Below are 14,644 nucleotides of genomic sequence, written 5' to 3'. Positions count from 1 at the left end.
TTGTGTTGGTTTTGGTGGAGCCTTTGAGGCTGGGTGGACATAAACAGTAAATGTTTTAAGGGCGTGTATGGTGACTATGCTCTCATGTTTAGATCAGATGGCCAGGTGAGCTGTACTAGGCTGTGAACACTCTAAAGAGCAGGTTGGGCGTTGGGGTCAGACCAGTTCTTCCAGTCAATCCGTTGACCTATACCATAGTGGACAATCTCTGGTATGGTGACAAAAGCTGAGAGAGATGCAGCGAACTACAGGTTATAGAGGGAGAAAATGGAGCTTTGAAACATACTTAACCCAGACAAACAGCAAGGAAAGGGGATCCTTTTTGTTCAAAGAGAATCTTAGTGCAGCTAGTGGTGCCGCCGTTCCCCTTCGACCGAGGGCTCTCTCGCAGCCTGGCGGGGCCAACCCGCTCCTCAGCGTCAAGTCGGCTGAGCTGAGGCGGCGGGCGATGTCCTCGCGCTCCAAGTCGGCGCTGGAGGACGAGCTGTCATGCCCGGTGTGCTGCGAGATCTTCACCGACCCCGTGGTGCTCCAGTGTAGCCACAGCTTCTGCAAGAGCTGCCTGCAGCAGTTCTGGAACAAGAAGGCGGCCAAGCGCGAGTGCCCCCTCTGCCGCACCAAGTGCTCGCTCCAGGAGCCCACGGTCAGCCTGGCCCTGAAGAACGTGTGCGACAGCCTGCTGAAGGAACAGAAGCTCCAGGCCGCCGCCGAAGCTGGGGCCAGCGGAGAGGCCAGTGGAGGCGCAGGGCCTCCGGAGCTATGTCCGATACACGGGGAGCCCATCAAGCTGTACTGCCAGGAGGACAACGAGGTGCTGTGCTGCATCTGCCAGACGTCCAAGAAGCACCAGGGACACAGCGTCTGTCCAGTGGTGGAGGCCGCCCAAGACCTGAAGGTAGGTCCAAGAGAGAGAGAGACTGAGAGAAAGTGCTTTGAATTTACTGTGGTGCTGGACGTACCCAGGGTGTGACAGAAGGAATCTGAGTGAGACAGACAGTCAAGGTGTGTGTAAAGACCATGTTGTATTACCCAGCTGACCTTCTCATATATGCCAGCGCTCAGTGTTGCAGACATTGTCTGACATTCTCTTTATTGCGGCCTGTCTGCTTGAGTAGACTCATTGTGTTGCTCAAATGAGTTTTGGACAAATGTAAAAAACAAATGAATCGAACGTTGATCAAACTGCTGTCAGGCACCTTTATGAAAATGTCACTTCTCTGACTGATTAAGAAACAATTGGGCTGGGCACATACACCTTCTGTAAAAATAATCAAATGTTGAGAAGCAGAAAGTGAGCCCATTTGAGTTTTTTTGCTTAGTTACCACTTTGCTTCAATGTCTAAAGATTGCCATCTGCAGATTGTCTTGTCCTTCTGTACAATTCGGCTATGGATTTGTCATTTAGTTCCTTTTCCTTAAATTAGACTTATAATGCTGAGGAACTTAAATGGTTAACCACTAAATGGTCACAAACAGTCACGTTAGATGTATGGTCATACCTTTTGTATGGATATATGACAGAATGTAGAGATAAGTAACATGTTTTCAAATGGTCATAGTGTGTATGTGTGTGGCATGTATGGTTGTTTATATCACAAGTTTTGCTCCACATTCTTTATTAATTCTTTCCTGTGTCTTTCTTTAGGAAGAGCTCAGAAAAGAAGTGATGCCTTTGAAGAAGAGTCTTCGCGGGCTCTATGTAGCTAAGCAGGAATGTGATGACATGACAGTATACATAAAGGTATCAACATGAAGGGCACTTCTCAGAAAAAAAACAGAGTGTGACATCAATGGTTAGACATCAATGTCTAACATAATTGACATTTGGTGTCAAACTAATGAATGCATCAGAATAACATGACCCATTCTGTGTTATCTAAAAATCAGTATAAATCTATTTACTGTGTAGTACATTATTGATGACCGCAGCAAAATTGTGGGCTCTCTTGGCAGAATCAGAAACAGATGACAGAGAGGCAGATCAAGGAGGACTTTGCGGAAATGTATCAGTTCCTGCAGAAGGAGGAGGCGGCCAGACTCGCAGTGCTGGAGGAGGAAGAGGAGCAGAAGAATCAGATCATGAAGAAGAAGACCGACAGCATCACACGAGACATCCTCACCTTCTCTCAAGTGGTCATTGCCATTGAAAATGAGATCGCCACCAGCGACACAAAATTTCTTCAGGTTTGTGATGCTCAGCTAAATTTTTTGCAGGTTTTTCATTACTTCAAGGATTTTTTTAATTGGACTGATTCATACGGTACATTTTTCCCAATAACAGAATTACAAGAATACCACCAAGAGGTGAGTGATTTGACCCATGGTTTTGTTTGGATTACACATACTAGCTGGCAGGAAAGCCCACACACAGACACACACACACACACACACACACACACACACACAAGCATGTGTACAGACACAGTCTCACTCTATTGACAGAAAAATACCCTCATTACAGAGCCCAGATTACACAGCAGGTGCCAGAGAGTGTTCCTGGAGTGCTGATCAACACTGCCAAGCACCTTGGCTCTCTTAAGTACAAAGTCTGGAACAAAATGCAGTCTCTTGTGGAGTATAGTGAGTATGGCATTGACATTTTGCAAATGCATGGACATTTTGAGTTTTTTTTTTTCAAGTTTAACCATACAGAAATGTAAAGTCAAAAGTCCAAGTGTTTTCAAGCATCCAGAGCTGATCTCTGGTTATCGCTTTAATCTGTTTTCTGTCAGCCCCTGTGACATTGGATCCCAACTCTGCGTACACCTGGCTCACCATCAACAGAGACCTGACCAGCGTGACCAACAGTGGCAAGGTGCACAAGCTGCCAGACAACCCCGAGCGCTTCGACCACTTCGTATTCGTGCTGGGCTCCGAGGGGTACATGGCCGGGCGCCACGCCTGGGAGGTGGAGGTCGGCGACAAGCAGGACTGGGTGCTGGGCGTGGTCAACGAGTCCGTGGAGCGAAAGGGCAAGATCTCAGGCTGCCCCGAGGGCGGCTTCTGGACCATCTCGTACTCGGATGGCGAGTACACAGCCATGACCAGGCCTCGGACGCCCCTCTGCGTCAGCGCACCGCTGCAGAGGGTCAGAATTCAGCTGGACTACGGGGCAGGTGAGGTCAGCTTCTCCAACCCCGTGGCTATGACACCCATCTACACGTTCAGTGACCAGACCTTCACTGAAAGGATGTTCCCTTTCTTCTGCCCCGGAGCCAACATCAATGGCAACAATGGCAGCCCGCTGAAGTTGTGCCCTGCAAAGGTTGCTGTGTGGAATAGCGCCACCTGGTGACGAGGAGAACTGCTCATACTTTATCTGACTTCCTGTGCTAAAACTAATTGCAACCTTGATTCAATGAGTTGATATTTTCCTTGTGTGTGTTAAGAATTGATTGTAAAAGTTTGATTCAAAGGTTAACTAATAGTCAGAAAGGGCTTTATTTTTTGAGATACCCCTACCGGAGGTAGAACTAAACCCAACAATGTTTTTCCTCATCTCTAAGGTCTCCCATATATTAAATGGATTCTTGGCTAAAAATATTTTACTGCTAAGATTGTTAAATTAACAGATATTGTTATACACCCCAAAACCAAAAAAGGACTAAAATATAGCCTGTCCGTATTGGAGTTCAGGCATATAAATTAGTGCAGATCAATCACACAAGCTCTGAGAGCTTTGGAACTTGGCATGTGTATAGTCAGGAAGTTGCTTTACCTACTAGTAAAGACTGGATGTGAATAGCTTGATGTATGGAATGAATAGAGACATGTAAACATACACCTAAAATAAGCAGACATGCAAAAAATGAATATCTATGCAGAATGTTTTCATTTACTTTGTAGATGCTTTACCAGGGATTATCATAGAAACACATATGATGGCTTGTTGGAAAGGTGGGGTTGTTCTGAATCCAACAATACCAAGTATGTAAATATAGTATGACGAATCAGGGTGTTCTGTCACTCAATGTATGAGGTGTCCAAAATGAAAGAAAACGGAACACTGGCAAAATACAGTCTCTAAGTCCAAATCACATTATCAGTGGTGAGGAGAATGTTGACATTCATTGTTACTGCAAGGTAAGTGCTGCTCTATATTTACATTTAATAATGATACATTTCATATGTCCCAGTATTAAACAATTCATATGAAACACCGATCCAACTGAATCAGGTTAACATTGGAATGAAACACCTTTATTAAAATATTTATATTCACTTGAATTTTGTTTTGGTCAAGTCATTACTGAATAATGGAAAATAATATTGTTAGCTTTTGTCTGTCCAGACCAGCAGTGGACACAGTGGCCTACACTGCTTACTTCACCCCTAAGTAGCTAAACAGTTACAGCGGGGAAAATAAGTATTGAACACGTTAACATTTTTTTCAGTAAGTATACTTCCAGTGAGGCTATTCGCATGAAATTTTCACCGGACATTAGTATTAACTTAGGTAATCCACACATATATAAAAATCCAAACATTAATGTCTAAAAGTAGTGTTATGAGTAAAAAAGTGGAATGGCACAGGGAAAAAGTATTGAACACGCTAAGAAAAAGCAGTACACAAACGGAAGGAATGGCAAAGAACAAACTGGAATCTATAAATAGTTAGAGAAAGTATCCCTCCTATCTGTGCAAATTGATATAAGCTGGGTTAGTACATACTGGTGGGCTATAAAAAGGTTTTTTGATAGCAAGGTGTCACACAACAAACATTTCATGATGGGTAAAAGCAAAGAGCTCTACCAAGATCTTTGCGACCTATTCTTGCAAAACATATTAATGGAAATGGTTACAGATGCACTTCAAAACTTCAGAATCATCCAGCAAGCAGTATTGGAGCCATTATTTGCAAGTGGAAGGAAAATCACTACATCATCAAATGGCCATGCACAGGATCTCCTTGCAATATTTCTGACCAGGACGTCAGAAGGATATAGTCAGAGTAGCCCAAGAGCCAAGGACCACTCTGAGAAAGGTCCAGAAAGATTTGGAGGCAGCAGGTACAATTGTTACAGAGAAAATCATAGGTAATGCACTCCACCGTCATGGCCTCCATGCTCATCCCGCATGACTCTATTGCTGAAGGAAAACGTGTCAAAGCTCGTTGAAAGTTTGCTAAACAACATTTGAACAATCCTATGAAATACTGAGAGAATGTATTCTGGTTAAAAATGTAACTTTTCGGATGTCATACTACACACCATATTTGGAGGAGAAATGGTACTGTGCATCACCCTAAAAATACCATACCAACAGTGAGGTTTGGAGGTGGTGGCATCATGGTGTGGGCTGTTTTTTATCTTATGGTACTAGCAGACTTCACACAGTTGAAGGAATGATGAATTGTGTAATTTTGTTCTGGGAAAATCTTTACATCCACCAGGATGATGAGGATGAGACATGGCTAGACCTTCCAGCAGGACAATGATCCAAACCATTCAGCAAAGGAAACTCAATTGGTTTCAGAGAAAGGAAATCAAGGCCCTGACTTCAATTTAATTGAACAGTTTTGGAAGTTAACTAAAGATCAAGATTCACAAGAGGGACCCCTGAAATCTTCAATATTAAAGGACTATCTGTTTAAAAGAATGGGCCAAACGCACACCAGAATACTGTGACTGATTAGTTTCATCATACAGGAAATGCCTTGAAGCTGTCATTACGAATAAAGGCTTTTCCACAAAGTAGGGGAGAGTGGGGTGATTAGTGCCAGTGGGGAAGTTGTGCCACCCCCTATTTCTAGGAAACTATAGAAGAAATTGGTCATGTGACCACACATTTTTGAAGACTCAGCCATTTCAATCATCCTGCAGAGAAGAGAGCCTCATTGCATGAGAGGTAAGCACATTTAAGTTAAAAAAACTGTTTTTTGCCTTTCAAAGTAAAATTTCTATGATCATGTTTTTTTGATTGTTGTGTCAAAACAGTTATAGACAAGTTTGAAACATTTCACACATGTTTTAGTGCTTTGGTAAGCTACATTATGAGTCTATACAGGTAGCATGATGTTAGCTCAAATCTGATGGATGATGCATTTTTTCCAAAATGGTGGGGTTGGGGTGATTTGTGCCAAAGGCCCTGGGTTAAGTTGTGCCAGTGGCACCTCCACTTATACTCACCCCCACTTATAAATAATGTTTTAAACATATTATTTTATTGTAATTGTGCATTTTATTCTTACATTTTATCACTAAAACTATGTGACATTCTTTATTTTAGACCAAAAATAGAAATATACCATCATGCCACAGAGTTATAAGAGGTAGACAGGCAGGGTATACTGTATAGAGAAGGAGCTGGCAGAACATATAAAGGCACTAGCAGTAATGTTTCACGGTCTAAGTCCATGAAATGCTGTGAACTTTACACACACACACACTGACCAGGAAGCCTGGGAAGGAGAGGGGGAACATCATCTAGGTAGTAGCAGTGGCAGAGTTGACATCTACACAACCACATCCAACCACCTAAATCTGCTGTAAACTTCTCTGATCAACAAAACTTTAATCTCATTTCAGGTATGACTTCCCTCCACACAAGATCTACAACATGGATGAAACTGGTGTGACAATGGAAAATGACCTTTGATGTGCCTGTGTGGCGCAATAGGCTTGTAGAAAATTGGCCTTTGATGTTGTAAAATAACTTTAAATAAACCTTAAATGAGTAATTTTGTATTGAATTTGTCTAGCTTTTATAAAGCATTACAGTGTCTGAGATCAAAATATACTGTTTTACCGCACCGGGGGCAAGTTGTGCCACAAGACCACATTTTTTCAGAAGGCTATATCTCTTAAATACTATATTTCAGATTGAAAGTGATTGTTCCCAGAGATGCACCACATCCTGAAATATATGTTCATATTGTAGTTGGAAGCATTACTATCATGGCCTCCCTTTAAAGTCACTTTAAGTAAAAACTGGCACAACTCACCCCACTCTCCCCTATTTAAGAAATTTCAGCAGGCGTGTTTCATGCAAATTTCATGCAAATAGCCTCATTGGAAGTATACTTACTGAAAAAAATGTTGACGTGTTCAATACTTATTTTCCCCGCTGTAGTTGTAGAAACTACTTTCCCTAGCTAAGAAAGTACTTAGCCCTCTGACCAATGTTGCACGTGTAATTCAACTTGATTTGCATTTCAATGAAAATTCTGAAATGTATATAATTTTTTCGTTTTCACTAGTCTTTTGAATTATGGAGAATGTCTTACAGGCATTGGATCCAAAGCTTTGTATCATTTGTGGGAAACATTTTCAAAAGGGCAAGAAAAAAGATCCCTATGTCCAAAACCCTACAGTAGAAGGCCTCCAACGCATACTTACCCTTGCTCAGCAGAGAGAGAGATGGTGATTTCCATAAAACTCTGGCTCCATACACAGATGATATTTCCTCCAAAATCAAAGTTTCATATCATGTAGAGTGAACTACTGCAGTAAGACAAACATCAGTAAGCACATGAGTGAGTGAGAGCACATCTGCACCAAGAAGGCTGAGTAGTGTTGAAACAACATCATTTCAAATACTGAGAGATTGTTTCATTTGTGGGAAGGCCAGCTCTAGATCAGAACCTCTGACAGCCAATTCGACTCATACAGGGGCAATGTAAATTATAGGCCAAGTATACTTGCGTATACAAGGAATTTGGTCTCTGCATTTATCCCATCCGTGAATTAGTGAACACACAGCACACAGTGAACACAATGAGGTGAAGCACACACTAACCTGGAGCAGTGAGCTGCCTTATTACAGCGGTGCTCGGGGAGCAGTGATGGGTTAGGTGCCTTGCTCAAGGGCACCGTGGATGTGGGCATGGGAGAGCAGTGCTCAACCACTTCCCCCGCCTTTTTTCCCTTCTGGGTCGGGGATCGAACCGGTAACTCTTCGGTTAGCCCGAACCCCTAACCAGTAGGCCACGGCTGTCCCAAGTACCAGAGACAAGGTCCTTCGGGCAGCTTCTGAATGTACATTCAAATTTTTTCATGCCCATGATCTCTTTGCATATGATGGCAAATACCATAAAATGTGCCTTGCACACTACATCTCTAAACAAAATATAACAGCAGCCATAGAAAAGAATAAAAAAGCAGACCAATGTCTATAACAAAGCCTTTATTAAGCTCACTGAAGACATTGATAAAACAGTATTGTCCAAAGATATAGAAGTGAGGACTCAATTCTTTGACTGATAGCTATGACAACATACTAAAGACCATTGCTGAGCAAGAAGGTGTGTCTATAGTTCAACACAAGAAATATAGATCCTGGAAACTAAAGGAAAATCTGATACAGCATTACAAAGACAGGCTTGCATTTGTTCCACATCCAAGACAGTCAGATCTGATCTGCTCAGATAGTATGACCATATTGTGCACTGAGGGAAGCTGCTAAACTCACAGAAATAACAGTAGACTGGGACTACACTTCCACAGACAAGTCAGAGTCTTTCTGAAATCCAAATATTACACAGGGCTGCAGACATATTGAGGAAAGGCATGGATCAGGTAGAGCATGATGTAGTATCTGTGCATGAATAATAGCACACGGAGACACGGAGCCACGGTAAATGCAGTTTACTTCGTAGTTCAGTTCTGATACAGAAATGCCCAAGGCGAGAGTGGCCAATACCATTACCGTATTTACTCTAGTACTGCTATCATTACCGTACACTGTATGAACTACTACACTCCTCCCCCCTAGATTGTAACCTATGACAACAAGACTAAATAACTGTACTGTTATCATTATTCCTGTAAACATAATATGCAGTGCTAAGTTATACCACACATACAAACTTCATTAACATAGCAGTAAGCACTCTGAACATGAATAATATATTCATAACTCATCTCTACATGAACACTTAGAGATTCAGTCTAGTTGGTGCTGTCCGCTGCCTTTCTGGATAGCGGCGCTCTTGTTGCCCTTCCTGAGATGGACCAGCAGCAACATTTTCTGGCTCCTTGCTTTCTGCTGGATCCTCACAGCCTGCTGAGTACTCCAAGAAATCATCGTCATCCCTTCTGCTTGGTGAATATGATGCTTTAGATGCACGCAGGTGATCCACATGCACCTTAACTTGACGGTGACCAACTTGTACCTCATAGGTCAGAGATCCTCTTCGTTGCAGAATCGTCCCTGGAATCCACAGCTTCTTTGGATGTCTGAAATCCCGAACTAACACCCTCTCTCCCAGTTTAAACATCCGGAGTGGCTTTGCTCGCTTGTCATGAGCCTTTTTCTGCTGTAGCTGATGTTTGAGCACTACTTCCGACATGTCAGGCTTCAATAATGACAGGCGAGTGCGTGGTTGTCTCTTCAGAAACATTTCAGCCGGGGTGCGCTCAGTGACTGTGTGAGGAGTGTTTCTGTATGTGAACAGGAACCGAGCAAGCCGTTGATGGGGTGACACAGACTGTGCTTCCAATCGAGTCCAGGCTTTCTTGAATGTCTGCACAGCTCGCTCAACTGCTCCATTGGATGCAGGATGGTAGGGTGGTGATAAAACATGGCGGACTCCATTATTCTTGAGAAACTGCTCAAACTCTGCTGATGTAAATGGAGGGCCATTGTCTGACACCAACACCTTTGGCATGATGCAAATAGGTTTCTGAGAAGATGTGCAGTCTTCTCAGCTGTTGTCTGCAGTGTAGGCAGGACTTCTAGCCACTTTGAATAGACATCCACTACCAGCAAGTAGTGCTGCTTTTTGATCTCAGCGAAATCAACATGAATTATTTCCCACGGTGACGTAGCCCATGACCAAGGATGGAGGGGTGCTACTGCAGGCTTGTTCAGTGTGATCTCACATGCAGCACACTGACCAACAAAGTTCTCTATCTCTTGATCTAGTCCCGGCCACCACAGGAAACTTCGGGCTAATGCCTTCATTCGTGTTATTCCAGGATGTCCATCATGTACATCAGACAACAGTCTCTGTCTGAACTTTGGTGGTATAATGACCCTTGACCCCCAGAGAATACATCCCTGGTCTGTAGACAACTGGTCCTTTTTCAGATAGAATGGTTTAAGGTCTGGATTTGGCACAAACTTTGGCCATCCTGACAATGTCAGATCAAGAACTTTGGAAAGGATTGGGTCATGTCATGTCTCTTCTGCAATGTCTTTTGCTGAAACAGGCAGCTCATCAACATGTGAGACACAGAGTACTCCACCATCATCTGTAACGTCATCAGTGTCCTGCTTACATGGGAGACGTGACAATGCATCAGCATTGGCGTGGTCACTGGATCGTCTGTACTGAATGTCATAATCATACGCCAACAGGATTAAGGCCCAGCGTTGCATGCGGAGCGCAGCGAGAGTTGGAACTGCAGATTTGGGGCCTAGAATTGTCAGAAGTGGTTTGTGGTCCGTCAACAACACAAACTTTCTACCATATAGGTATTTATGGAACTTCTTCACACCGAAAATTATGCTCAATGCTTCTTTCTCAATTTGAGCATAATTCTTCTCACTTGATGAGAGAGTTCTTGATGCAAAAGCAATTGGTTGCTCTTCACCAGATGTAAGAACATGAGATATTACTGCTCCGACACCATATGGACTGGCATCACAAGCAAGCCTGAGAGGCTTCTCTGGATCATAGTGTGCAAGGCATTTGCTATTTAGGAGACGCTGTTTACAGCCTTTGAATGCATCTTCACATTGTGATGACCACTTCCATGGTGTTTCAGTTTGTAACAGCTGGTGAAGTGGGTGCAGCAATGTGGACAGATTTGCCAAAAATTTACCATAGTAATTAAGCAACCCCAAAAATGATCTTAACTCTGTAACATTTTGTGGAGCTGGCGCGTTTACTATGGCCTCGACCTTGCTTGTGGTTGGGTGCAGTCCCTGTGCATCTATTCTGTACCCTAGGTACTCCACTGAGTCTTGCAGGAATGCACACTTGGAAAGCTTGATTCTCACACCATACTTTTCCAATCTTGCCATCACTTGATCTAAGATTGCTAGGTGTTCTTCCTTTGTAGGTGCTGACACCAGAATGTCATCCATAAAGCACACAACCTTCTCCATTCCATGCAGTATTTGGTCCATTGTGTGTTGAAACACTGCTGGAGCTGTGGAAACTCCATAGGCAAGGCGATGGTATCTGAAGAGGCCTTTGTGTGTGTTTACTGTAAGATACTGCTCTGACTCTGGATCTAATTCCAGTTGTTGATAAGCGAAGGCCAAGTCTAGCTTACTGAAAACTGTTCCGCCGGCCAGAGTAGCAAACAAGTCTTCAGCATTTGGAAGTGGATATTCTTCTGGGAGTATGCATCGATTCACGGTCACTTTGTAATCACCGCACAATCTCACTGCCTTGTCTTTCTTTGGTACAACGACAATAGGCGCCGCCCATTCACTCCTTTCCACTTGTGTTATGATGCCATTCTTCTGTAGGCGTTCAAGCTCTTTTTCCACTGATTCCCTCAACGCATAAGGTACTGGTCGTGGTTTGTGGAAAATGGGCTTGGCCTCACTATGCACTCTAATCTTTGCTCTGAAGTCTTTGATCCTACCATATCCATCTTTGAAGAGATCTTTGTGCTTTTCAAGCATTGCTTGCAAGGTGAGCTGTTCATTTTTCTCGCAGCCTTGAAGACTGAAGATCTTTCCCCAGTTCAGCTTTATCTTCTGCAGCCAATTTCTTCCCAGTAATGGCGGTTTACTGCCTTTCACCACCACAAGTGGCAGCTTCCACTCATGTCCCTCATACTTCACTGGCACCAGGATTTTCCCAAGCACAGGAATGGTGTCTCCTGTGTATGAAGACAGATGAATGGCTGCTGGCTGCAGAGAACAGTTCTTCAGTTGCTCATGATAGAGAGACTCTGGAATCAAGGACACGGATGCACCTGTATCCACTTGCATATTCACTAGTTTACCAGCTAGTTCTAATTTGGCAAAAATTCCATCTTTTTTTCCTTGAGCGGTGTACACTGTAAACAGGTGCAGTACGTCATCCTTACAATCATCTGAGTCATCAGTTTCTCCAGTTGCATTCACCATTTGAGCTTTGTCACTATGCTTTGTTTTCTTGCAGACTCTTTTTAGATGTCCGACTTTTCCACAGCCGTGGCATGTTTCGGTGCGATAGTAGCATTCAGTTGACTGGTGATTGTCCTTGCCACATCGATAGCACTTCTGCTTCTTCTCTGTAGACGAGTGATGTTTAGCTCTTACATCCTCCTGCCGGTTGTTACATGAACTGCTACTCTTCTTGTGATGCCGCCGGTCACCTGAAGTGTTGAAGACTCTGTGAACTGCCCCTTTTGGTTTATCAGCATGTTCTCTCAATTCTTTTGTGTCTTTGTAAGCCAACTCAAGAGCAAGTGCAATATCGCAGGCCTTTTTGAATGTAATATCTTTTTCAGATAATAGCCGCTTGTGATATCCCTCCCCTGAGAGACCACAAACAAATTGATCTCTGAGAGCATCATTGAGAAATTGTCCAAACTCACAAGTGCTGGCTAATTTCTTAAGTACAAGAATGTATTCAGTCACTGTTTCCTCTTGCTTTTGCTGTCTTTTGTAGAATCTGAATCGTTCTGCAATCAAAATGGGCTTAGGCTTAAAATGCAGTGACAGGGCACGTGTGATGTTGTCGTATGACACTTCCGTAACCTTCTGAGGTGCAATCAAGTTTTTCAACAGTCCATATTCAGTGGGACCCAAAACACTCAGAAACACGTCTGCTTTCTTCCCAGCATCAATCTCATTTGCTGACAGCCATCTTTCAAATCGTTCTAAATATGAATCAAAATCTTCTTTCTTACTGTCAAATTCTGGGACTCTTCCTATCAATGCCATTTCTTCAAGTGTTTTATTTATGTAATTTCCACTCTTTCAGCACAATTCTTTCCCTGGCTCTTCCTGTTTATCTCCGTTTTTCTTTTATAACTTGCTTTGTCTTGCAAAACGATTTTTTTTTTTTCGCGGTATATTCACTCACCACAGGAGGGCGTTCTTGCGCTTTCAGGGATCTGTCCCTTTTTCTGATGGCAAGCTTTCAGCAGCTAGCAGTTTCGGTTACTTTCAAACCAGAAAAACAGGCGGAACGTTGCCTTTTCAAGGAGTTTCACTCGTCAGATATTTTCAGTACCCTTCACTGATGTGGATTCTTTAACTTTGTTACCTCGTCGCCACTGTAGTATCTGTGCATGAATAATAGCACACGGAGACACGGAGCCACGGTAAGTGCAGTTTACTTCGTAGTTCAGTTCTGATACAGAAATGCCCAAGGCGAGAGTGGCCAATACCATTACTGTATTTACTCTAGTACTGCTATCATTACCGTACACTGTATGAACTACTACACATGACAGTGAGTAATATGTCAGCAGTGACTGTCCATTATGTTTCCAATGCAGCAAGTATGTACCCAGCATCCTGTATGACTTTGTGAACTGTTGTGTTGATTAACATGCCCACAGAAATTACCAAACATGTGATGATGACCCAGCTTTAAAGGAGAATCTGTGTGTTATCGCAATTTGTCATAATCTCATTGAACAGAGCTGTCACATCCATACGCCAATCACACTGGGACTTCCCATTTTGATACATCATAAGTTTGGTAGTAAGCCAGTCATCAGTGAGCTCAGTGCAATGGGACACTGTGTTTCCTATACAGATGTTAGGCACTTCTCACATCTGTTGCAGCAGACCAGATATCAAGGACAGAGGGTGGTGTCTACAAAATGTACCTGCAGTTTATCTCCATCCATTCATATCAATCGTGTTTAAGGTGATGAGGGACCTCTGAACCTGAGGGAACCTGTGCTAGGCATTTATCTGCTGTGGAGACTTGGCCTCTTCGGAACACAACAGACATCATAGCATGAGCTGTACACTTCCCATCCAGGGTGTCTTCATTTTGGTAAAAGTTGTCGATGGCTGCATCAACAATTCATGTTCAGCAATTCAAGTGAGAACAGTTGGGATGTAGACACCACTGTCCTTGATCTATATTTCTTGTGTTGACTCACCTTCATGGTCAGCAATGGTCTTTAGTATGTTCTCATAGCTATCAGTCAAAGAGTTGAGAGTCCTCCCTTTCCTACCTTTGGACAATACTGTTTTATCAATGTCTTCAGTGAGCTTAATAAAGGCTTTGTTATTGACATTGGTCTGCTTTTTTATTCTTATCTATGGCTTCTGCTATATTTCATTTAGAGATGTAGTGTGCAAGGCATTTTATGGTATTTGGTATCATATGCAAAGAGATCTGGGCATGAAAGAATTTGAAGATGTCTTCATCAAGCCTCTCAGAAGCTGCCCGAAGGACCTTGTCTCTGGTACTTGTGACTGTTCCAGTTGAAATTGCTGTCAGAGGTTCTGGTTTAGAGCTGGCCTTCCCACAGATGAAACAATCTCTCTGTATTGGAAATGATGTTGTATCAGCCCTACTCAGCCTTCTTGGTGCAGATGTGCTCTCACTCTCAACATTTGCAACTTGCTGCTGCTCACTGATTTTTGTCTTACTGCAGTAGTTCGCTATACATGCACATGATATGAAACTTTGATTTTGGAGGAAATATCATCTGTATATAGAGCCAGAGTTTTATGGACATCACCATCTCTCTCTCTGCTGAGCAAGGGTAAGTATGCGTTGGAGGCCTTC

General features: G+C 43.0%; 1 protein-coding gene and 1 long non-coding RNA gene across 2 annotated transcripts; both read left to right on the top strand.

Annotated features, from left to right (window-relative positions):
- Window positions 1-38: 38 nt before the first annotated feature.
- LOC143102694 (E3 ubiquitin-protein ligase TRIM39-like) lies at window positions 39-4,227 on the top strand. The gene is made up of 6 exons (XM_076266455.1): window positions 39-895; window positions 1,646-1,741; window positions 1,954-2,184; window positions 2,282-2,304; window positions 2,462-2,580; window positions 2,733-4,227. Exons 1-6 carry the CDS (start codon window positions 236-238, stop codon window positions 3,293-3,295), a joined length of 1,692 nt encoding a protein of 563 aa, XP_076122570.1. The 5' UTR covers window positions 39-235; the 3' UTR covers window positions 3,296-4,227.
- Window positions 4,228-12,415: 8,188 nt separating this feature from the next.
- Window positions 12,416-14,144, top strand: LOC143102693 (uncharacterized). Its single transcript, XR_012982634.1, has 2 exons — window positions 12,416-13,214; window positions 13,655-14,144. It is a non-coding gene; the product is annotated as an uncharacterized LOC143102693 (long non-coding RNA).
- Window positions 14,145-14,644: the final 500 nt, after the last annotated feature.

Source organism: Alosa pseudoharengus, unplaced genomic scaffold, assembly GCF_046254945.1.
Source record: "Alosa pseudoharengus isolate Yale_2024_CS ecotype anadromous, Long Island Sound unplaced genomic scaffold, YU_APseudo_1.1 YU_APseudo_1.1_scf_4, whole genome shotgun sequence".
NCBI lineage: Eukaryota > Metazoa > Chordata > Actinopteri > Clupeiformes > Clupeidae > Alosa > Alosa pseudoharengus.
This window is presented reverse-complemented; position numbering and strand designations above follow the sequence as displayed.

Excerpts from the sequence above, each read along its gene's own strand:
- LOC143102694 (XM_076266455.1), top strand. The coding sequence starts at position 236 with ATGCAGCGAACTACAGGTTATAGAGGGAGAAAATGGAGCTTTGAAACA. Across the intron at positions 1,742-1,953 it reads ACATGACAGTATACATAAAG|AATCAGAAACAGATGACAGA; the intron begins GTATCAACATGA and ends CTCTCTTGGCAG. Across the intron at positions 2,581-2,732 it reads GCAGTCTCTTGTGGAGTATA|CCCCTGTGACATTGGATCCC; the intron begins GTGAGTATGGCA and ends GTTTTCTGTCAG.